General features: G+C 54.7%; 1 protein-coding gene across 1 annotated transcript; it reads left to right on the top strand.

Annotated features, from left to right (window-relative positions):
- Positions 1–1,150: 1,150 nt before the first annotated feature.
- WNT9B (Wnt family member 9B) lies at positions 1,151–23,244 on the top strand. Its single transcript, XM_030296689.1, has 4 exons — positions 1,151–1,227; positions 19,374–19,630; positions 21,665–21,930; positions 22,771–23,244. Exons 1-4 carry the CDS (start codon positions 1,151–1,153, stop codon positions 23,242–23,244), a joined length of 1,074 nt encoding a protein of 357 aa, XP_030152549.1.
- Positions 23,245–24,363: the final 1,119 nt, after the last annotated feature.

The raw sequence follows: 24,363 nt of genomic DNA, 5'->3' as shown, positions 1-24,363 counted from the left end.
CTGATGTTCTACACGCGTGGCTGAGGTTTGGGAAACTTTGCGCGCAGATCTTGACATTGGGTGCAAGTTATATTTTGTTTTGCTTGATTTGACCCAGTGTTCAAGACCCTCAAAAGCATTTTAAATCTTGCTTGGGTCATTGGTAGTATGTCTCTCTCATGACGTGTCACCTGCTGCTTTGATCACGGCACCTTCGCTGGAGGAACTGGGGTTAAACTTTCAGAAAGGATAAGCAAGACAGAGCTTTGTGGCCCAATAATGGAGATTCTTATCCTGTTTGACCGAGGTTCTGGCAGCCATATACTTTGGAAAGCAGGTTCCTCCCCGGCCCTCCCATTCCCACCCATGCTTTTCCTGCCCCACGATCCAGAGAATCTGGATTTTTGTCCAGTGAACAGCAGCACTTTGTCAGACGCCCACTGAGGCCCGCGCTGTGCACCTTGCCCTTGACACAGTCTCCCTTTTAGAAAGAGGGATCCTTCCCCCCCACCCCTGCCCTAAGAGACCACCCCCCCCCCCAGAGACGCGCCTCCAGGATTCCCTTTTCCAGACAGCAGGGATTTCCCCCAGCCATTAGACGTGGATCTCCCGTTTCGGGAGGGCGGCCCTGCCCCTCAAAGTCCCGGGGCCGGGCAGAGAGACCCACACCCGCCGCGCAGGACAGCGGACACCACACGGCTTCTCCGCAGATTCCAGGAGCCGCCCTTCTTCAGGGGACCCCCACTCCCGTACCTCGGGGGAGAGACTTGCGCTTCCCTCCACCCCGCGGGGAGATGCAGAGACTCCCCGATCTCCGCCGCGTCCCCCCATCCCCGCCTCTCCACGCCCGGGGGGCTTTCACGTTCCGCGGCGGGCGCGGCGACAGGTGAGCTCTCACCTGGGGCGGTTGGGACGGGAGGATGGGGGCGGGGCGGGGCGGGGCGGGGGCGGGCCCCGGGCGGCGGCCCCACCCGCGACGGGGGCGGGGCGAGGCCGGCGGGGCCAATGGGGCGGGGGGCTCACCGCCCGGGGGGGGGGGCCTCCAGCGTCGCTCCCTCCCCCACCCCCGCTCCGCCCCGCCCGGGTTTAAAGCCCCACGGGCGGCTGGTGGCGGCGCTGCGAGCGCTGAGCGGCGCGAGGAGATGCGACAGGGCGCCGCGCCGCCGGCACCATGCGCCCCCCGCCCGCGCTGGCCCTGGCCGCGCTCTGCCTGCTGGCGCTGCCCGCCGCCGCCGCCGCCTACTTCGGGTCAGTGCCCGCCGCGCCCCTGGCCCGCGTCCCCGGCCCGCCGGCCTCCCCCTCCTCCGGCTAGAGCGGGGCCAACTTTTGCCTCCCGCTGGTCCCGGCCGCGGTGGGAACCTCGATCTCAGACCTTAGCCCCCGGCGGGCCCCGGTCCCGGACGGCTGTCGGAATTCGCGCCCCGAGCTCGGTCTCTGGCTTCCCCCCCCTTCCCCGCTCAGGCCCCGATCGCACCTTCTGGTGTCCCACTCTCCGTCCTCTTCGCCGCCGCTCTTCCCACCCCACCCTGTCCGAGACCACATCCCGTCCGCTGCGCGCGGTCTCGGACCCCCGCCCGAGCTCCCGGACTCTGCACAGGTTTCGGACCCCGGCCCCATCTGTCCCGCGCACCCAGTCCCTGCGGGTGCAGGCGTCCCTCCCGCGCGCTCTGATGCCCTCGCTGGATCCTCACTCTGTGCCCTGTCTGCTTGTAACCTGGTCTCCGTCCAGCCACAGTCCTCGCCTCGGGCTCTCTCTCCACCCTCTCTCTGCCCTTCCCCCTGCAGAATGGAGACCCTGCGGGCTGCGTGGCTGGGCGGGGTGGGGTGTTACCCCGGCCGGGGGAGGGGATCGCGCGGATCCCGGGGTGGGGGGGGGGGACGCGGACCTGCGGACCCCGGGGAGTGTCAGCTGGAGATGCAGGAGGGAACCTTCCGCTAGGGAAGCCCAACCAAATCTCAGCCCCGGCGTCGGGTGAATTCCGGGGAGAACGACGGAGCGTCAGAAGGGAGGAGGCGTACGTGATTGGAAAAGGAGGATCAGAGTTGGGGAGACACCTGGGGAGAGAGCCGCGGGAGCAGCGGCTGAATGCAGTGCGAGTTACAGGGCAATTGTCCCTTCTCTCTGACCCTCCTTCTCTGACCCAGGGACCTGGGTGGGAGGTGGGGTCGTGGCTGCCAAGGCGCTTCCCTGACCTCCACCCACAGCTCGCTCCAAATGTGTACAGTCTGTGACTTTAATCTTGTCACTTTTTGTGATCTTCACTCCAAATCAGGGTGAGGTTTATAGTCTGACTAAAGCGAAGGCAATGAAACACCAAGCCAGTGACCTGCCAGACTGTTCTTAAGGACCTGCCAGAGAGGGCGAGTAAGGATCTGAGAAGTCCCTGCACAGGCCCATCTGTGGGCTGTGGGCTAATTTCCGGGTCATGACCCCTGGTTAAAACGTGCCTTGGCTGTGAGCAGGGGGCCTCTCCTGAAATATAATGGGTGGGGGTAGGCAGGTCAGCCCAGACCCTAGGTCTGAGCTCAGCTTGCTGGTGACCTGGGAAGACCAGTCTCTGGGCCTCAGTGACCTCATTTGGACAAAGAAGGGGCTGAACTGGATAGAACTGAGCTCTATTTCCGCACTGAGAACAGTGTACCAACCTGTATGCCAATGACTTCAGGCTTGAAGGCACAGTTGTTGCCTCAGCAGGCAGGATATAATCCTGCTACTTGCTGGCTGTGTGCTCTTGGCCAAGTCACTTAACCTCTCTGTGTTTCGGTTTCTCATCTGTAAAATGAGGAGAAGAGTGCCTATTTTGTATGAGCATTCTGTGCATTAGTACATGTAAAGCACCTAGGACAGTATCTGGCACATAGTAAATGCTCAACTAATGCCAGCAATTATTATTAGTATAGAGATTGGGCATAGTCTCTTGATATCCCGGCCCTGACAGGGGTTTCTGAGCCGGGATGGAGAACAGGGGGACGAATGTCCCTGCATCCTTTTGGACCCCAGCTCATTTCCACAATTGTTTGTCTGGGTTTGGGGGTCGGAGATGGGGCGAGGGCCAGATGGGGTGAGAGGAGAGGGGCTCCAGGAGACCTGGACCAGCCTGGCTGGTTTGAAAGGGAAAGGAGTTTGTAGCAGTGCACAGGGGTAGAATTTGAGACTTGTGGGGGGGGGGGCGCCTTGGAAATCGGGGTGGGAGGGGATGGTTGATTAGGCCTGGGTTAGGGTTGAGAGGGATCATGTGAGTATTGGAGCCATTTCTTCCAGGTCATGAACCCAACTAGGCAAAGCTGACCAAATAGACTCAAGCCCCCACCACCCCAGTGTGGGGAACTGGACAAATAGAGAATAAGCTAAAACTGAGGCTTTGCCCTATTATGTGTTTAGTCTCAGAGACTGGACAGGATTCATCCTGAGTTCCCACGAGGAAGCCCTAGTGTGACTCAGTCAGGCCAGATTTTCCAGCTTCCCATCAGAATTTGCTCTCTGGAAGGAATCTGGTATCAGTCATCCACACCATAGTGAGAATGAGAGGCAATCCGCTTCTCCTTTCTCCAGGTCATTTGCATTTGAAATCTCATTTCTGATTATAAGATGAAGTGTTTGGGCATTTGATAAAAGGAAATTCAGGGGCGCCTGGGTGGCTTAGTTGGTTAAGCGGCCGACTCTCGATTTCAGCTCAGGTCATGATCTCATGGTTTGTGAGTGCGAGCCCCATGTCGGGCTCTGCACTGACAGCACAGAGCCTGTTTGGCATTCTCTGTTTCCCTCTCTCTCTGCCCCACCCCAGCTTGCTCTCTCTATCTCTCTCTCAAAATAAATAAACATTAAAAAAAAGAAAAAGAAAAAGAAAATTCAAACATCAGGAGCGCAGGTGAGGCCAATCTTCTTGGGGTCCTTGAAATCATAGAATCATAGATTTAAGAGTTGAAAGTGTCCCAGAAGCATCTGGGGTCCAACTCCCTGTTTCAAACAGGTCATGTATTATTCTTTCCATTTTTCTTTTTTTTTTTTTTTTTTAAATTTTTTTTCAATGTTTTTATTTATTTTTGGGACAGAGAGACACAGAGCATGAACGGGGGAGGGGCAGAGAGAGAGAGGGAGACACAGAATCGGAAACAGGCTCCAGGCTCCGAGCCATCAGCCCAGAGCCTGACGCGGGGCTCGAACTCACGGACCGCGAGATCGTGACCTGGCTGAAGTCGGACGCTTAACCGACTGCGCCACCCAGGCGCCCCTCTTTCCGTTTTTCAAATGAGGCAGCCATCATCCCCCAAACCACAGTAAGCCAGCAATTGCTTCTGGGGCTTTTGTATGAACCCAGAGCTGAATTGTGGTCATGCTGATAATGCCCTAATAACTAGTGTTTCAGTTTACAAATCACTTTCTCATACGGCCTCTCTCTCTCTCATCTGATTCCCAGAGCCATTCTAAAGGTATACAGGATGCTGTAAATAGTTCCCGAAAGGAAACCGAAGGCCAGGAAAGTTTAGTGATTCACCCTATGTCACACAGCAGGATAGAGGCAGGATAGACACCAGGTTCTGCCTCCAGTCTGGGCTCTTTGCCCTCCAAGCAAGAGTCTCCAGAGCTAATGCTGTGTGACCACCCAGGGGAATGGCAGCCACAAGGAGCTGGAGGGGGTAAGGAGTGGAGGGCAGCCCCCTCCCCTGCTTGGTCACTTAGGTCACTGCCTCCAAGATCTATGGCACCTGGAGGTCCTAGATTTCCTAATTCTTTAAATTTTTTTTAACGTTTATTTAATTTTGAGAGACAGAGGCAGAGCACGAGCAGGGGAGGGGCAGAGAGAGAGAGAGAGGGGGACACAGAATCGGAAGCAGGCTCCAGGCTCTGAGCTGTCAGCACAGAGCCCGACGTGGGGCTCGAGCTCACGGACCGTGAGATCATGACCTGAGCTGAAGTCGGATGCTTAACCTACTGAGCCACCCAGGTGCCGTGTGGTTCCCTAACTCTAATGGGCTGAACCTGGCCTGGAAGTCTAGGATGACTCAAGAGCTTCTATGTCGGCCTGGATGGCTTGGAAATTCTGCAAATATTAACTTGTGTGGTGTTTTATAAATGAACATGCACTGTATCATGTGAAAAGTGGCTTTGTAAGTAGAGGTAGTTCCTGTGGATACACCTTTTCAAATCCTGGTAGACTTTGGGGGTGCTTTTAAAATGTGTGATCTCTGCATTACTTGGGTTTCTTTCCTCTCTAGGGATGATACAGAGAAGTTTATGAAAGCACAGGCTTTGGAATCAGCTAGACCTGAGTTTAAATCCCAGCCTCCTGTCTTGCTAGCTGTATGACTCTGGGTGAATGTCTTAACCTTGCTGAGCTATGGGTGATACAATACCTACCTTAAAGACTGATGCAAGGCTTAATTGAGACGATGAATGAAAGGGCCTGGTTGGGTGCCTGTACAGGCTCACTTTGGGTGGTGGCTGGCCCTCTAACCATCTTCTTGGGTTGTAGAGGTGTCATCATTGTTAAGAGGCAAGACACAAACTTAACCCCTCCCCCCCAATCAACATTACATACAGTAAAATGCAAGCATCCTAAGTGCACAGTTTGGGTTCTAACAGATGTATACCCCGTGTGCCCACCCCCACAACTGCTAAATGGAACATTTCCATCAGCCCAAAGGATCCCTAGGCTCCTTTGCAATCAACCCTCCCCCACCAGCCTCAGACCATCACTTCTTTGCTTCTTGTCCTTATAGATTCGTTTTGCCCGTTGAAGTTCATACAAGTGGAATCATACGGGGTATAGCTTTTGTGTCTGAATTCTTTTGCTTACAATAATGTTTTTGAGATTCACCCATGTTAGGCATATCAGTAGGACATCCCCCCCTTTTTTTAATCACTGAGTAGTATTCCACTGTATGGATATACTATAATTTGTTTATCCATTTACCAGCTGAGAGACATTGGTATTGTTTCCAGCTTGGGGCTATTCCAAATGCTGTAAGCGTTTGTGTACATGTAAGTATGCGGGTGTATGTTTTTATTTCTCTTGGATAAATAACCTAGGGCCTGATTGTTGGGTCGTATGGTATGCCTGTGTTTAACTTTATAAGAAACAGCCAAATAGTATTCCAAAGTGATGATACTGTTTCACACAGTAATGTATGAGAGTTCCGATTACTCCATATTCTTGCCAGCTATTGTTCATCTTTTAAAAAAATTTTTTAAATGTTTATTTACTTAGTTTGAGGTGGGGAAGGGCAGAGAGAGAGGGGGAGAGAGAATCCCAAGCAGGCTCTGAACTGTCAACGCAGAGCCCGACATGGGGCTCGAACTCACAAACCGTGAGACCCTGACCGGAGCCGAAACCAAGAGTTGGACGCTTAACAGACTGAACCACCCAGGCGCCTCCCTGTCCATCTTAATTTTGGCCCTTTTAGTGGATAGGTACTTACTGCTATCACATTGTGGTCTTAATTTGCATTTTCCCACTGATGAATGGTGTATTGCACATTTTTTCAGGTACATGGTAATCATTTGGCTATCTTTTTCATTGGGTAATTTGTCTTTTTATTATTGATTTGTAAGAGTTCTTTGTATATTTTGGATACAGGTCCTTGGTCAGAAAGTATCGGCAATATTTCATCCCTATCTGTGGCTTGCCTTTTTCTTTTCTTTTTTTTTTTAATATATTTTATAATGTTTATTTATTTTTGAGACAGAGACAGAGCATGAATGGGGGAGGGTCAGAGAGAGGGAGACACAGAATCTGAAGCAGGCTCCAGGCTCCGAGCTGTCAGCACACAGCCCGACGTGGGGCTCGAACCCACAGACCGTGAGACCATGACCTGAGCCGAAGTCGGAGGCTCAACCGACTGAGCCACCCAGGCGCCCCTGCCTTTTTATTTTCTTAGGAAGAATATAAGTTCTTAATTTTGAGGAAGTACAATTTTCATCTTCTTATGTGCTTTGTGCTTTTTTCGTGTCCTATCCACGAGATGTCTGTCTACTCAGAGGCTGTAAACGTTTCCTCTTATATTTTCTTTTTTTTTTTATTTTTTTTTATTAATTTTTTTTTTCAACGTTTATTTATTTTTGGGACAGAGAGAGACAGAGCATAAACGGGGGAGGGGCAGAGAGAGAGGGAAACACAGAATCGGAAACAGGCTCCAGGCTCTGAGCCATCAGCCCAGAGCCCGACGCGGGGCTCGAACTCACGGACCGCGAGATCGTGACCTGGCTGAAGTCGGACGCTTAACCGACTGCGCCACCCAGGCGCCCCTCCTCTTATATTTTCTTCTAGAAACTTTATGGTTTAAGCTCTTAACACTTAGGTCTATTGTTTCTTTCTTTTTTCCTTTTTTTTGGGGGGGGGCACAAGTGAGCAAGGGGCAGAGAGAGACAGAGACAGAGAGGGAGAGATAGAGAAATGGGGGTCACCTGAAGTGGGGCCCGAGCTCACCTGATGAGGGACTCAAACTCATGAACTGTGAGATCATGACCTGAGCCAAAGTCAGAAGCTTAACCAACTGAGCCACCTCTGTTGTCACTTTTTGGTACATATTAATTGATTGAATATATGAGGTCCTATTTCTGGGCTCTCTATTCCATTCCATTAATCTATATATTTATCCTTATGCCAATACCATATAGTCTTGATTATAGTAGCTGTGTAGTAGGTGTTGAAGCCAAGTTCTCTCTTTTTAAAATTGTTTTGGCTATTCTCGGTCCTTTGCATTTCCACATAAATTTTGAATACACTTTTTAAGTTTATTTATTTTGAGAGAGAGTGCAAGCTTGAGTGGGGGAGGGGCAGAGAGAGGGGGAGAGAAAGAATCCCAAGCAGGCTCCGCATCATCAGCACAGAGCCTGACACAGGGCTCGAACCCACAAACTGTGAGATCATGACCGAGCCGAAATCAAGAGTCAGATGCTTAACTGACTGAGCGACCCAGGCGCCCCTCCACATAAATTTTGGAATCAGCTTGTCAGTATCTATAGGGAAGCCCGCTGGGATTTTGTCTGGGATTGCCCTGAACCTATAAATCAATTTATAGAAAGAATTGATCTTCTAACAATATTGAATTTGCTGATTTATAAACAGGCGTATCTCTTTATCGGGGGCTTTTAAATTGTATTGCAGCAATATTTTGCAATTTTCAGTACGCAGGTCTTGCGAATAATTTAAAAAGATGTATTCCTACGTGTTTTATATATTTGGATGGTATTGTTTTCATTTGAAAACATTTTTAGAAGTTGATTGGGTCCTGAGGAAAACAGGGTTGGAGGGAAGAAAGGGTAGAAGAAATTTTACTGCTTTGGGGTGTTGGATTGAAAGGCAAACATCACTGATAAGAATCATTGTGTTTGGGGAAGGAATTTAGGCCGGCTTCTCCCTGGCTAAGCTGTAACCCCTCCCACCCACCCCCCCCCCCCCAGAAGTTGGGCTGTGCCGTTGGGCTCAGGATCAAACCAGCCTCCTCATGGATAGTGATGGATTTTCTAAGGCTCAGGAGGGCAGGCAAGGCAGGGGGACTCCTGGGCTGGAACCCCCTAAGGAAGAGAGCCTGGTGCCTTTAGGATTCTGTGATCAGGTAGAAGTTGGGCTCGGGAGGAGGTGGGCCGGGTGCTGTGAAGGTGAACCCCACCGTGGCATCAGCCTAAGCAGGGAGAGACGCAGCCCAAAGCCCTACTACAGCATAAGGAGCACTGGACTTGGAGTCACACAGATTGAATTCCAATCTTCCATCCAACCATTCATTAACTGTGACCCAGGGCAAGTCAGTTAACTGTTCTAACCTCAGTTTTCTCATCTATAAAATGGGCGAATCCTTACCTTGCAGGGTTAGTGTGACAGTTAAATGAGCATATATAAAAGTGCTGAAATGCTGTCTATGTATGAGGAGTTCAAGAAATCGAGCAATCTGGTCTTAGAGCCTCCCAAGTTAAGGAGCCTCTTCGTTTCCTTTCTCCCTTCATCTTTGCCCTCGTCATTGTATAATGTGAATCCTTTCTGTGCTCAGCATTTTATGTGCACGATCTCATTTAACCACTGTGACATCCCAGGAGGTGGGGCTGGAATAATTATCTTCATATAGGTGAGTGGGGAACAAAGCTCGGAGAGGCCAAGTGCCTTGCCCAAAGTCGCCTGGCACCAAAACTGGAATTCTAGCTTGTCAGAATCCAGAGCCAACCTCGTCCTCCCTGCCTCATGTTGACCTGGGGCTTGACGGGGTCTGCCTCCCTCTGGGTGGTTCTGACCCTTGAGGCCCTCCATTCCATCACCCATACCCTTCACCTGGCATATGCCCTGGGCATCTCTTGCACTGCGTGTCTTAAACTCTCGTTTTGTTGTCCGTTTTCTTTTCCACGTGCTTGTGTCTTCAACTCACGCATAGCTCCCTTTAGGCAAGGGTCTTGGGGGCCCTGTTTTTGGCTGAGTCTCCCACAGTTCCTGGCGTTGCCTCATGGTGTTCAGTGAAAGTCCAAATGGGCAGCCCCTCTCCCTTTCGCTGGCCCTTCCTCTCCCCCAGAACCTTCCTCTGCCCCATCATGTTTGCTCTTTCTTCTGCTTACACTTGACTCTCTTGAGCACACACTATTTGGTCATGACCTGGCCTCTGTCAGGATAGGAAGTAGAAACAAAGCAGAAAGCAGAGACTTGCCTCATTCAGACTCCAGAAGTCAACCACAGCGGACCTTCCATGGGAATCCTGGTGGCAGCTGAGATGGGTTGGGGGATGGGACAGACCCCCTCACTGGAGTGATGAAGACCCAAGAGGGAGGGTGGAGAGTCTCAAAGAGCCATAATATTCTTAAACCACCATGTTCAGAGTCCTGGAAATTATTTTCTTCCTTCCTTCCTTCCTTCCTCCCTCCCTCCCTCCCTCCCTCCCTCTCTCTCTCTCTCTCTTTCTTCTTTCTTTCTTTCTTTCTTTCTTTCTTTCTTTCTCCTTTTCTTTCCTTCCATAAACTCTATGCCCAATATGGGGCTTGTACTCACAACCCAGAGAGCAAGAGTTACATGCTCTATCCGCTGAGCCAGCCAGGTGCCCCCAGAGTCCTGGAAATTCTAGAGAGACTAGTTTTAGGGCGAGAGCAGAGAAGGTCTGCTTTCTTGACAGTTACATTCCCTTTAATGCCAGGTCATGTCAGAATTCAAGAATTTTTAATTATTAGAGAGACAATATAATGCATATGCCATGTCTAGGGCAGGACCCCATATTTAGACACTTTACTTTTTTGCAGAAAAACATCTGCATGTGAGGATAAATAAAGACCATGAATACTCTCATTTTGGTTCAGGTCAGGACTCGCTGCCATATGAATTCACCATAACTGCACCAAAGTTTGTAGTCGTCTGAGCTTTCTGGAGTTGGAATTGTGGATAAAGGTTTGTAACCTGTGGTAAACTTTTAGCACGTGTCACCTCTAGAGGTTGTGCCAGCGGAGTTCTATTTATTATTATTTTTTGAAATATAATTTATTGTCAAGTTGGCTAACATACAGTGTATACAGTATGCTCTTGGTTTTGGGGGTAGATTCACGTGATTCAGTGCTTACATATGATACCCAGCGCTCATCCCAACAAGTGCCCTCCTCAAAGCCCATCCCCCAGTCCCCCCCCGCCCCCCATCAATCCTCAGTTTGTTCTCTGTATTGAAGAGTCTCTTATGGTTTGTCTCCCTCCCTCTCTGTTTGAAACTACTTTTTCCCCTTCCCTTCCCCCATGGTCTTCTGTTAAGTTTCTCAAGTTCCACATAGCAGTGAAAACATATGATATCTGTCTTTCTCTGACTGACTTATACCACCCAGTTCCATCCATGTTGTTGCAAATGACAGGATTTCATTCTTTCTCATTGCCAAGTAGTATTCCATTGTATATATAAACCACATCTTTTTTTTTTTATTTTTTTAATGTCTTATTTATTCTTAAGAGAGAGAGAGAGAGAGCAGGAGCAGGTGAGTGGCAGAGAGAGAGAGAAGGAGACACAGACTCCGAAGCAGGCTCCAGGCTCTGAGCTGTCAGTACAGAGCCCGATGCGGGGCTCGAACTCACAGACCGTGAGACCATGACCTGAGCCGGTCGGACACTCAACCGACCGAGCCACCCAGGCGCCCCCCATCTCTTCTTTATCCATTCATCAGTTGATGGACATTTGGGCTCTTTCCATACTTGGGCTATTGTTAAAAGCGCTGCTATAAACATTGGGGTACATGTACCCCTATGCATCAGAAAGATTTGGGCCAATTCTTGTCTGGTCCTCACTGGGTATCAAAGGGAGGCTTCAGCTGCCTGGCACAACTCGTCCCCAGGAACTGAGGTTGAGAGGGAACAGACCGGCTCTCCCACTCTCCTCAGGGGCTGAGCCGGCAGCCAGAGGATTCGGGGTCCGACTGACCAAGGCTGGGGGGCGCTGAGATCCGGCTCTGGGGAGAGCACGCATCAGTGATCCGAGTCTGAGAGCCACGCCTTCCCAGTGCCTGCAGGGCCGAGCTTGGGAAGGTTGGGGTGTGGGGTGGCCCCTGCAGCTTTGGGGTGAGACCCAGGGAGGACAAGGGTGTGGGAGTGGGGGCGGGGCAGGCTGAGGGACAGCCTGGAGCTACACGCCCCACCTGGGGTTGGACATCTAAGGGATTTATGCGGCCTTCAGGTGTCTGAGGAGCACCCGCTTGGGGTAGAGGATCTGAGCTGGGGATGGGGGACCGCCGGGTATGAGAAACCAGGACCTCTGCCAAGGGGCTTACAGTCTACTTGGAGAGACCTGTCTGCAGCTCTGAGGAGGAAGAAAAAAGTGTCAACCATGCAGAACTAAGGGTGTTATATTTGTAAAAGTGAGAGAAGACAAAGAAAGGGGATGGTTAGAGAGAGAGAGATGGGGCTGGCAAGTAAGGAGGGCTTCCTGGAGGAGGCAGATAAGCATTAGAGCGTGCTGGTACTGGACGGGGCCTTAGGATCACCTTTCCTATTCCTTGCATTGTGAGTCAAGTGTTGAAAAGGGCCGTGACCATAAAAAAAGAGTCCAGGGGATCCGGGAGGGCTTTTGGACTGGGAGAGGCGTCCCAGGCAGGGGTTACAGCGTGAAGGAGGGCTTGGAGCCGTTCCAGCATGGAGCGGACTGTGGTAGCCAAGACTGGCTACCCTGAGGGGAGGGACCCCCCTGCTACAGCCGTGGCTGGCCCTGAGTCCAGAACAGTCCAAGGTGGGAAGCTGTTCTGGTCCTGCCCCGGGGGGGGGTCCCTGCTCTGTTCCCAAGGGACCCCCTTACACCTTCATCCCGAGCGCTGTCCTGACCACTCTGGGGTTCCCTGGGCACACTTAGCGAGTGGCTCCTTCACCAGGTCGGGAGGCTGCTGCTCCCCTTGGAGCTGAGAGGGGAGGTGTGCGGGTGGGGACCATCCCTGGGCCCTGTGGGGGGACAAATGGACATCTCTTCCTGGAGCAGGCTGCGAACAGTGGAACTCTCCTCCTCACACAGTGATCACGCGCAGCGCGTTCCCCCAGGGGTCTGGCCCTTCCAGGGTGCCCAGCCCGGCCTGAGCCTGCCTGCCTGTCCGTGGGGCAGAGGGTGACCCCTCAAGAGCCTGCCAAGCTGGTTAGTTGGTCAACTACTATGGTTCAATAACTTGGCCAAAGTTACCCAACCCTGGAGGCAGGGTTTCATGGTGGGCAGAACTGGGTGGGGGCACTGCTCGCCCCAAGGAGAGACTCAACGACTACTTGCTTTTCCCTAAGGCCTCCGTCCCATGTTCCCTAAACTGCTCCTCCGCTGGGTCAGGGCTGGGCCTGTGAACCCAAGAAGCTGGGGGAGCCTGTCTTAAAGCTTCTAGCACCCCTTTTCTCTACCCCTCTCTCTCCTTACTCCAGGCTTCCCCTTTCTCTTTAGCTTCTTCATGATCCCAGACCCTCTCCTTTGATCTTCCTTCTATCTAGCAAAGTATGTTCTCAGGCACTAGCATTATATCAGACTCTCACACTTTAGTATGAATAGGCAGGCCACTTCTCAAAGCTTTATTTCTGATTTTTAGCCAAACAGAAACTGAGCATACATCTCTCCTCCCTTTAGCTGCCCAGGGGCTCAGAAGAGTCCTGGCCAGATTGCCTTCCTTTCAAAGCAACCTGTCTTGTGTTCCTTTCATCCTAGACATTTGCTGCGGTGGTGACTGGGTTTTGCTTCCCTGAAGTGTTATGTTGAAACCGAAAGCAGAAACTGCCGGGCTTGACAGAAACAATCAGGAGACCCGGGGCACAGTCCTAGTCCCGCCATGAACCCAGTGGGCCACCTTGGACAATAAATATTACGTGAACTCCCAGGGCACCAGACAGAGCAAAGCAGAGACCTACACTTGGCAAACCCCTTGCCCTCCTGCCTGCCCCCAGAAGCCTCTGGAATACCTCCCAGGAGTCCTCAGGGCAGAACCTCTGGACCTGGGCCAGCTCAAAAGGCTTCTCCAGCCTTGAACCACAACGATTCAAATGGTGTGCATTTGCACCCAGGCAGGGAGCTGGGGGGGACGTTCCTAATCTCAGCCCCTGAGGGGGTCCTCTGCACAAGGGGACCCTCCACGGCCACTGTGCCGCCTGCCCCATGCACACCAGGGATGAAGGTTCCCCCTTCCCAGCTCTGCCTGAGCTGGAGTGGAGAGGGAGAGAGAGTCAGGAGGAGGGGGAAGCATCTCCTCCGCAGATGTTGCACTGGCCAAGCTCTAAATACCCGAGATTGTTGAGATGCAAAGCGCGCTTGCTGAATGGGCTGCTTGCTGCCCACTTAGCTGTGAGCACACGTCTCCCCGATGCCACCCTCAGCGGGCAGCCGGGTCTGCGGCTGTAAAACAGGAAGTGGAGCTGTTCTTGGAGAGACAAAGCCCACAGCTGGGCCAGGCTCTTTTCTGTCTGAGCCAGGGCTGGGCTGGGCTGGGAGACATGGCTCCGGGGATGAGCTTTAGCGGGGAGGTGGTGACCAGATTCGGTCCTCAGGGTGGGTTCACACAGCTTGACCGGAAGTGGGGAGAGAAGCTTGGGTGTTGAAGGTACCCCCCCTTCTGCAGAAGGACTGTCAGAGCCCCTATGCCCTCTCTTCTTGGGCAGGCACTGCCCTCAGCAACCCTCCCCTACTGGGAAGAGATGGGTGGTGGAGAGCACAGGGTGGGGGTGGGGAGTGTGTGTGTGCGCGTGTAGGGGGATTTAGTCAGGGCTGGGAGCGGTGGGCTGAGATGTTTGGGATGAAAGCTCAAAGGGAACGCTTACCATGCAAATGGCCCTGCAGCGGAAGCCTGTTATCAGGAGCATCTAATGGGGTTTTGCAGGGCCAAGGCCAATGCTTCAGGCAGGGCAAAGCTTTCCTGGTTCCCAGGCAGCTGCCCACAGTTGGCATGGTCCCTGGTGCCAGGCACAGCTCCTGCCCCCTCCAGCGAAGGGTCCAGACAGGCTGGCATTACCTGGTGCCCTGGGAAGTGCCAGCTTTGTCCTACACTACCCACCCACTCAGTCACCCACATCCTGGAACCATCAAACTTCTCAACCAGAAACAGGGATGGGGGTGGGGGTGGAAGAATGGAGCCTGGAGCACCCCCAAGTGATGGGAAATGCACTACAGCTGCCAGGTCTTCCCCAGCTAGCCAAGGGTGCTCCCTGGGAGCTTCCTCTGCCTCCTCCCCACCCCCCAGGCCTCCTACTACAGGCAGGACAGGACTGGCCAAGGTCAGGTTCTCACCCAGATGGAGCTAAGAGTTCTGATCCCTGAGCAGCTACTGATTGTTCCATGGGGAGCTGGGCTGGTTCAAAGCCTTCTTCTCCTTCTTCTGCTTCTTGGGGCCTTGGGAAATTCTGGAGTAGTCCTGAGTGCAACCAAGTTCCTTCTAGACTGTGAGCTCCTCGAGGGTGGGAGCAGGTCCCAGCAGCCAGCTTGGCGCCTGGCACACAGCGAGTGCTCAAGAGTGCCACTTGCCTGGAGCTTACGGTGTTGGACACTGTTCTCAGAGCTGTACAAAGGTGAACTCATTTAATCCTCCTGACAACCCTGTGAGGTAGGTACTGTGGTTATCTGTATTTTATAGATGAGGCACAGAGAGGTGAAGTGCTTCGCCCAAGGTGGCACAACGAGTAAGAGACGGAAGTGGGACTGGAACCCAAGCAGTCTGGGCCGGTCATGGTCTCCCACTGGTCAGTGTGTATTTGTTAGTTGGGATGAGCTCAGGGGCAGAGTGGATGTGCCCAAGGTCACCAGTGAGTGTAGGCAGACTGGGACCAGGCCACCCAGGCCAGAACAGCTCTGGGGGCCTGAGATCCTTGGGTCCCTCTACTCCAGCAGGTGGTGGGTGACCGTTCCAGGGTGAGCTCCATTTCCTTTCTGGGGTTTAGTGGTGACTGGGGTCCTGCGGAAGGTAACTGAAAGCAGTTTCCTGGGACACTTTCTCCAAGTCCTGGGAGAACCTTCTTTTCCTTCCTTCAAGGTCATCCCAGATGGGGCAGCTTCAGCCAAAACTGTGGATGGGGTGAGCACTAGAGAGTGAAAGGAGGGCCAGGGCAGGAGGGGCCGGGGTGCGCAGAGGAGGCCTGGGGGTGGGGGGGGGTAGGTGAGATGAAGTCCCCAGGGGCACCCTTGACTTTTCCCACGCTGGGTGGAGACAGGGTGGCCCCAGGAGTAGCTGTGGATGCTCTAGAGTCAAAGCCAGGGACATCTTGTTGTGTAGGGGTGGGGGCTTGTGGCCTTATTATTACACTAAGGGCTTTGGCCTGAAGGTACAGAGAGCAGAGAGTCACAGGCGGGACGCAAAGAAGGGAGGAGAATGGAGTTGGCCACATGGGGTTGTTGCTTTCTTGACAAGAGAAGAGGCGCTGGAAGTCAGCCTTGAGGAGCCCGACTGGAAGCAGGAATGGGGGACACCAGCTGGGCTAAAGCAGATACAGCGGTGGGGGAGGGATGGTGTGGTCCCAGAGGGCTCAGGAACACGTGAATCAGGCAGAAGCCTGAAGGAACTCTTGTCCCACAGCCCAGAAGAGCAGCTAGCAACTTCACAACTTACTCAGCCCCTGCTCTTCAGCTCAGAACACTGACTACTTGTGTGGCTGATGGCATCTGACCTGACCACAGAGCAGTATCTTTATGAAAACAAATTTTGTCTGAATTCGTAAGACTGATGAGGCTCACTTAATCTCTTCCGGGTGTACGGCTTACTCTCATGGGGCCCGACTGACGTGTGGGCAATTAAGTTTTTGCAGAGAGGCGGGTGGGTGGGGTTCTCGGGCCTGGGGTGCCGGGGAATGCGGCTTCTTCAAGGGGAGGGGATCATGCCCACAGATCCTGAATCAGACTGGAGCCTGCAGTGCCTGGAATGCTCCTGAGGTCCGGGAAGAAGCCTTCCCTGGTAGCTGCCAAGGGAAGGGCATGTGGAGGATAGCTCACTAACACCACCGGAGGAAATACGGTGTTTTCCAAATTTGATGTCCTGGCACTGTCTCGTCCAAGGAAACAGGATCCCAGCTGTGACACAGAAAATAAATAAAAGGCAAACTGGGTCCTGGAAGACCTCCCAGCTGTCTTCCTAGGTCCTGTGGGGGTCCCCAAGGCAGTGCCAGAGAGCTTTCTCTGAGAGCAGCCCTGGGCAGACCAGGGCCCAGTGTGGCCTGAGGCCTCTATGCGGTTGGCTGCCTTTCCTGACCATTAATCGCTACTAAGTGTCATTACTGCTAATAAAGTTAACCGACTTTATACTGGACTTCTGGGGCCATCAATCACAGGGCCTATTAAACGAAATTTAAAAAAATAGGTGCCTATGGATGGGGGAGAGGGTGTTTGCTGAGCCTGGCTCACAAGTGCAGGCGAGGCCATGCTGGTACTCCACAGCTGTCAGAAGGTCGTGATCAGTGACAGCATCCTTAGTTGGACAGCCAACTCCGGGCCTTGACACTGTACTATAGATAGGAGCATCTAAGGCAAGAACACAGCCGCCTGTAGGAAGACTCTGGGGCCAGGGCTGAAAAGCTCCCCAAATTCTCCCTCCTACTCTCACTTCTGCTTCCCTCTATGTGTTTGGTTCTTTCTTTTTCTCTCTTTGGGCCAGCTTCCTCTTTTTATCTCCTGAGTTACAGGCCCCATTGCCCAAAGAAAGGAAGAGAGAGAAAGCAACCGTATGCGCTCGTCATTCCAATTCCTAATTCCCAGAGAAAGGACTGATTGGCCCAGCTTCGGTCATGTGATTCCTCATTGGTCCAATCAGTGGGCCAGAGCAGCAAGGTCATGTGGTATGAAATGGCCGACCCCATGGTATCCATGTAGCTGGGAAGAAGCAGTGGGTAGCCAACTCAACAGATGTCTGCAAGCTAAAGGTCTTAGAAGAAGCACTCAAAAAGTGATAATAATATAGACTATATAGGATAAGATATAAGGTATCATATAGCTATAATGATACCATCGTATTGTTCTTAGAATGCCGTTTGAGACAGGCCTTGAAGGATGCGCAGCCCCGTTGGTCCAAACTGCCATCACTCCCTGCTTGTTCTCTCACCTGTCAATCAGCTGCTACAAGGGAGGTCCCAATTTCCAACACACAGGAACGGTGTGAGCAGCTTTCCCGCACACCAGCACCTGCTGTGAGGGGCTAGATGGCTCCTGCTCCCTTTGCGCCCTTCACACTGGAAGCCAGTCAGGGTGGGGCCTCCTCAGCTAGAGCTGACATCTGGACCTGCCAAGGGTCAAGCTCTAAGGGTTTCCTGCCAGGCTGCAGGGAGGGGTTTGGGTGTAGACCTAGTGGGCCGGAAATTTACCCATTTGCCCCAAGATTAATGATTAACGGGTCCCTGCCCTCACCCTGTCTAGCAGGGGAGCCTAGGGCCAGGCTGGGCCAGGAGGAGCCTGATAGCATCTGTCTCTGCTCAGGGGTTTCGGAGATATGCTCCACACTGGGTTGGCTGCATCTGATGGATTTAGAATCTACGGGCACTTTCTGGGGGCACCTGGGGCCTGGCCAGATCCCACACTCTCCCTGGGGCAGTGTGGCATCCAGCCAGATGTCCTGGCTGGGTCAGGTGGCTCTAAACAGGAGAGCTGGGCCCTTGGTTCCATGCAGTATGTGCCTCTCTGACCACGCAGCTGGGCCAGGGCTTGCCTTGGCCGTGGTGTATAAGCAAGAGTGACAAGGGCCACATCCAAGCAGGAGCTTTAGGAGCCGTCACCTCGTTTCATTTTTGCTCATTATCTTGGCCATGAGGCTGGCGTGTTCCAGAAGGCGGCTGCTTCCTCTAGCCTGGGTCTGGAATGGTATATATTCTACCCATGCTGAGGACCACCAGGGTACAGGATAGGCAACAGGAGAACCGTCTCAGAGAACTTCTGGGGAGAGTGAAAAGGAACTCTAATGTAGTCCCTGCCTTGCTGCTCATCTGCTGTACGGCTCGGGCTAGTCACTGCCTCCTCATAAAACTGTGTTTCCTTATGTGGACAAAGGGAAGACTCTGCCCAGGTTGGAGAATAAAGCACCTTGCAAGAGGAAGGAATCTTGAGAAACTCTAACCGGCAGAAAGGTGAACCAGAGTGTCCCAGGCACTGTGGTGGGCCCAGGAGGTAGAAAGGATCCTCTTTGCACTTCCCAGAGGAGAAAACCAAGGCTTCAAGGTTTACACAACTAAGAAGTGGCAGCCTGACTTCAGAATCCATGAACTTCAGATATAGTAGAACGGCAAGACTGGGGCTGACGGCCTGATGGAAATTCATCCAGCCATCGGCCAGTTTATCCATCCATCTGTTCCTTCCTTCCTCCTTCTTTCCTTCCTTCCTTCCTCCATCCATCCAGGTATTCCCTAAGGATCCCTTTGTAACAGGCACTGAGTGGCCAGATGGTTGAAGATCTGGGAATTATGGAAACAGGCTAGGTCGGCATGGGATTCCATGGGCAGCAATATAACATAAGGGAGAGAGGGATCTCAGAGAAGCTGCTGAGTGTTTGCCCAACATCTACCCCTGTCCGCCTGCCCCCTCTTAGGAATATGGCTCTACCCTCCAGGCAGCAGTCACGCTACATGCAGTTTTTTTCCCAAACTTTCCTGATCATAGAAGCCGCCCAAGATGTGTAGTAAATACAGATTCCCAGGCTGCGCCCCAGACCAATAGAGTCAGAATTGCCAATCGTGGATTCTGGGCATCTGTATTTTTAATAAGCACCCAGATGATTTTTATGATTGGGCCAAGTTGGGACATAGAGCAGAGACTTTGGCATCTGGAAAACTTGGGCACTAGACCCTGTTATAAGCACTTGGGTTTTCTACTCTGTGAAATGGGCACATACCCCATGGGGCTGGCCTGCCTCCCAGCAGGGTATAAATGAAGCCCCCTAGGAGGTCCCTTTCCTCTTGCTTGTCCCATGTCTTCCTTCCCCCCTTCCCCCATCATGTCCCCTGAGGGTCACTAGCTCCCTCTTTTGCTCTCTCTAGCCTGACCGGGCAGGAGGTCCTGACACCCTTCCCAGGGCTGGGCACCGCTGCGGCCCCAGCACAGAGCGGGGCCCACCTGAAGCCGTGTGACCTGCTGAAGCTGTCCCGCCGACAGAAACAGCTCTGCCGGAGGGAGCCCGGCCTGGCCGAGACCCTGCAGGACGCTGCTCACCTCAGCCTGCTCGAGTGCCAGTTTCAGTTCCGACATGAGCGCTGGAACTGCAGTCTGGAGGGGAGGACAGGCCTGCTCAAGAGAGGTAGTGGGGGTGCTGGGGAGGAGGGGCTGAGGGAGGGTGGGGGGGCTAGGGAGGACGAGGCTTGGGGAGAAGGGACAGCTGGGGATGTGGGGGCTGGGGGGCTGGGGAGGACTGCAGAGGAGGAGGGCTGGGGAGGAGGAGGGCACTTGGGGAGAAAGGGGCTAGGGAGGAGGGGGCTGGGGGGCTGGGGACAAGGCCCCCATTCCTGCTCCCCTGGCCCCTGGGCCCAGGCCACGCTGCCCTTGTGAACCTAGCATAGTCCCAGTGAGAAGAGTCCTGGGAGTTAATGAGGCCCAGTCTTTCCCTCAGCTTGGGGGGAGTGGAGGAGCAGGGGAGATACAGGGAAAGAGGAGGCCCAGCCCATTCCTGGATCCTGGAGGACCCCACAGTTGAGCTGCGTGGCCCCCCAGTCCCCTCCCTCAGCCTCCTGCGCACACACACATGCACACACACGCAAAACAAGGTACAAGAACATATAAGGGTGGAAGGCAGGGAATGGTTGGCCGAATACCCTGAGACAGGCCGGATTCAGGTGCTTACTCATGCCCGTGACTTTGTTCATCGCATCCGTTGGTCCACCGTTTCCTCCTCCCCTTCCATTCACACCCGGCCTTCTTCCCTCCTCGCTGCGTCCTCCCACCCCTCGTTCACTAAGTGTCCGGTGAGGCTCGCAGTGAGCCAGCCACGGTGCTGGATGCCGGAGGCACCGAGCTGCACGAGACCCCCTCTGCCCTTGGAGAGCTTACAGCCCACGGGGGAAACAGGTCATCATGTGACTCTGTCACCAAGTAGCAAGGGGCTTTTACAAAAAGGCAGCGATGGGGGCAGCTAGGTGGCTCAGTCTTAAGTGTCCGAGGTCAGCTCAGATGGTGATCTTGCGGTTCGTGAGTTCGAGCCCCACATGGGCTCCGCACTGACCGTGCAGAGCCTGCTTGGGATTCTCTTTCTCTCTCTCTCTCTCTCTCTCTCGTCTCTCTCTCCCTCTCTCTCTGCCCCTCCCCTGCTCACACCTGTGCTCTCTCTCTCTCTCAAAATAAATAAATAAACTTAAAAGAAATAAGGCAGGGGCGCCTGGGTGGCGCAGTCGGTTAAGCGTCCGACTTCAGCCAGGTCACGATCTCGCGGTCCATGGGTTCGAGCCCCGCGTCAGGCTCTGGGCTGATGGCTCAGAGCCTGGAGCCTGTTTCCGATTCTGTGTCTCCCTCTCTCTCTGCCCCTCCCCCGTTCATGCTCTGTCTCTCTCTGTCCCAAAAAAATAAATAAACGTTGAGAAAAAAAAAAAAAAAAAGAAATAAGGCAGTGATAGTACATGGGAGGCCAGCTGCTGTCCGTGGTGGGGAAGGGCCTGGGACGGAGCTGCTGCTACTCCCCAAAGGGTGCTGCCAGCACCCAGGTGCGCTGGAGAGCAGGCGGGGGTGGGGGCAGGTTTGCACCACGGCCCACAAGAACACGAGAGAAGTGACGGTCCCGGAAGGGCGTGGGATGGTCAGTCTGGAACAAGTCACGCGGGAGACTCAGGGTCACTCCGTCATTAGGTCCGCTCCACGGTAGGTAGCAGAGAGCGACATTTCAGAGGCGTCCTGAAACGCAGGGAGCCCACAGAGCATATTTCAGGGGACCGGGGGCCTCAGAAATGGGTCCAGCTGGCTCACACGCGGGCTTCGGGTCGAGATCAGCGGTTTGGCCCCCGCTCTGCCTCTCACCAGGTGCCGAGTCGCTTCTCTTTGCATCTCAGCCTTCTCGTGTGTCCCGTAGAGTCAGGCGCTCCTGTCTGCCGCCCTGGGAGCCCGGGCATACGCTCCATAGTGAATTTGAAAGTTCCGTCTAAAGGGCAGCAGCTAGCAGCCCGAGTCTCAGGCGCGGGTGTCACAAGGGTGCCCCGGGCCACGTCCTCAGGTCCATATGACCCTCGTCTGGCTCGTCACCCCCGCCCCCCCGTCAGCTCTTCTGCCCTCAGAGGGTAAAGGGCAGCCTCTGACCCCCCCTCTCCCCTCCCTCCCGGATCCCCCCCCCCAACCCGGGTGCCCGGCCCAGGTTTCAAGGAGACGGCCTTCCTGTATGCAATGTCCTCCGCTGCCCTCACCCACACTCTGGCCCGGGCCTGCAGCGCCGGGCGCATGGAGCGCTGCACCTGTGATGATTCTCCGGGCCTGGAGAGCCGGCAGGCCTGGCAGTGGGGCGTGTGCGGCGACAACCTCAAGTACAGCACCAAGTTCCTGAGCAACTTCCTGGGGCCCAAGAGAGGAAGCAAAGACCTGAGGGCACGGGCGGACGCTCACAACACCCACGTGGGCATCAAGGTGAGCACGTTGCCGGGAGGCCCGAAGCCTGGCCCCAGCCAGGGTGCAGGGCCAGGGAGCCGGGTCGGCAGGAGGCCTGCCTCTGCCGTGCCCCTCAGTGCACACACAGAGCTGTCCCAGGAGGAACCTCACCCCTTCAACCAGCACACCAGTACCAAGTAGCGGGAAGTAGGGAAGGGTGCTGGGCGACACGGCGGGCTGGGCGGCGGGTGGGAGCCAGGCTTGGGATGCGGCCGTGATGAGGCAGAAACCTGTTTGCAGAGGGGTCCCCGTGCCAGAGACTGTCCTTCCCGGACATCCTGGAAGCCAACGTCGTTTGAAAACTTTGATATCTTTTGCAACATCACCTCTTCCTCCACCTTACAGATGGGACGATCGAGGAGGCCCACAGAAGGGGAGGGACTTAGCAGAGGACACACAGTAGTGGGAGGACTGGAGGGTAAAAGGTGTCTAAGCCTACCGGGACGAGAGGCTGGGAGAGGCGAGGGTTCAAGCTCTCTAGCAAATGGAGTTCTGTGTCCTCATCACTGAGTCGGGGTAAACCAGGGCTGCCGTGTTCAGTTGTGCGGGTTTTCCACTCCACGAGAACTCTGGGCCAAGGGAGGGAGCTGGGGCTGAGATCCGGCCCACATTGCTCTCCGCCAGGCGGGCACGTTGGCCCAGCGGCAGGGTGGCCTCGAGCTACTTTGCACAAAGGTGGCGTGTGGGCTAGCCTGGGTCCCATTCACCCTCTTCCCTCCATCTCTTGCCCGTCCTGCTGCCCCGCCCCCGACGGGGTCTACACTGGCCTACACCGGTGCCATGGCCCTGACCACGCCTGCATTCCCTCTCTCCTCGCAGGCAGTGAAGAGTGGCCTCAGGACCACATGTAAGTGCCACGGTGTGTCGGGCTCCTGTGCCGTGCGCACCTGCTGGAAGCAGCTCGCCCCGTTCCGCGAGACGGGCCAGGCGCTAAAACTGCGTTATGACTCAGCTGTCAAGGTGTCCAGTGCCACCAACGAGGCCTTGGGCCGCCTGGAGCTGTGGGCGCCCGCCCGGCCAGGCAGCCCCACCAAGGGCCCGGCCCCGCGGCCCGGGGACCTGGTCTATATGGAAGACTCGCCCAGTTTCTGCCGGCCCAGCAAGTACTCGCCCGGCACGGCGGGCAGGGTGTGCTCCCGGGAGGCCAGCTGCAGCAGCCTGTGCTGCGGGCGGGGCTACGACACCCAGAGCCGCCTGGTGGCCTTCTCCTGCCACTGCCAGGTGCAGTGGTGCTGCTACGTGGAGTGCCAGCAGTGCGTGCAGGAGGAGCTCATGTACACCTGCAAGCATTAGGCCTGCGGCCCGGTGTGCCAGGGGGGCGCTGCCAGGACCCCGCGGTGCTCGGCCACGTGGAGGCCCCCCAGGCAGGCGCACGCGGCATGCACCCCGAAGTCGGTGCCCGCGCGCGCGCACTCCTCTCCACTGGGCCCGGCAGTCCTTCCCTCCCTCGACACCCAGCAAAGAGAGGTTGTGGGGGGACTGGAACTGAGGGTCCCCAACCACGTTGGAGCAGGAGAGCAGAGTAGGAAAGGATGCGGAGGGAATAAGGGAGACCAAAGGAGGAAGGACTGAGGGTTTTTTGAGGGGGGACCACCTCGCTGTCTCAATTCCTCGGATGAGTGGCCTAGAGCCAGCCAGGCTGGGCCAGCAGCGCGCTGGGAGGCAGTGTCAGCGTGTGGCTTTGCTGGGCTAGAGGTGGGGGCGGGGGGGGCGGGGCGGGGAAGGCCAGGTGGCAGGGGCTGTTTGGAGAAAGGAAGGCTTTCTGGGCCCGAGGGAGGCCAAGTCCGACACCTGCCCCGGAGCCCGGTGTACTTGATTTGGCTTTTCAAATATGCACTGAGGCGTCGTTGCCTTGAGAGCTGAGTTATTCACACCCACTGGGCCCTGCTGGATAAGAGCACCAGTGAATGCAGGACTGGTAGGGAGGGCCAGCTAGTGCGCTGAGGTTGCACAGAGAGACAGTGACCCCTCGCCGTTTTCTGGGTGTGGAACTTTTAGTCCCCGCGCAGGAGAGGGTGACAGCCTTCTGGTTCGAGGCGGGGACGCAAGGAGCTCCGTTTCTCAGCCTCCCCTTAAGCCCGGTTTGATCAGCTCCCCTGTGGCTGCGGTCCACCCGTGCCGTGAGGCCCCAACACAGCTGACGGTCGTGACACAGTAGAGTCCCGAATCTGGTTACGTTTCTGCTCTTGCAGCTACTCATCTAATTAAGGTTTTTGCCCTGGGGTTACAGGTGCAGGGAAGTCTTCGCTAAGCCTGGCTCCTGGGGGGCCCCCGTCACTTACTGATGGCCCCCACTTGGGCTCCTACCTGAGGAATAGAAGTCACTTTGCTAATTTCCTCTGATCCTGTGGACACTGCCAGTGCTACCTTCCAAGGCCCTGTGTGGGAGGAGGAGAGAGTAATTGGTACATA

This window comes from Lynx canadensis, chromosome E1, assembly GCF_007474595.2.
Source record: "Lynx canadensis isolate LIC74 chromosome E1, mLynCan4.pri.v2, whole genome shotgun sequence".
In the NCBI taxonomy this organism is placed as follows: Eukaryota; Metazoa; Chordata; class Mammalia; order Carnivora; family Felidae; genus Lynx; species Lynx canadensis.
The sequence above is the reverse complement of the archived record's forward strand: the minus strand, read 5'-3'. Positions and strand labels throughout refer to the sequence as shown.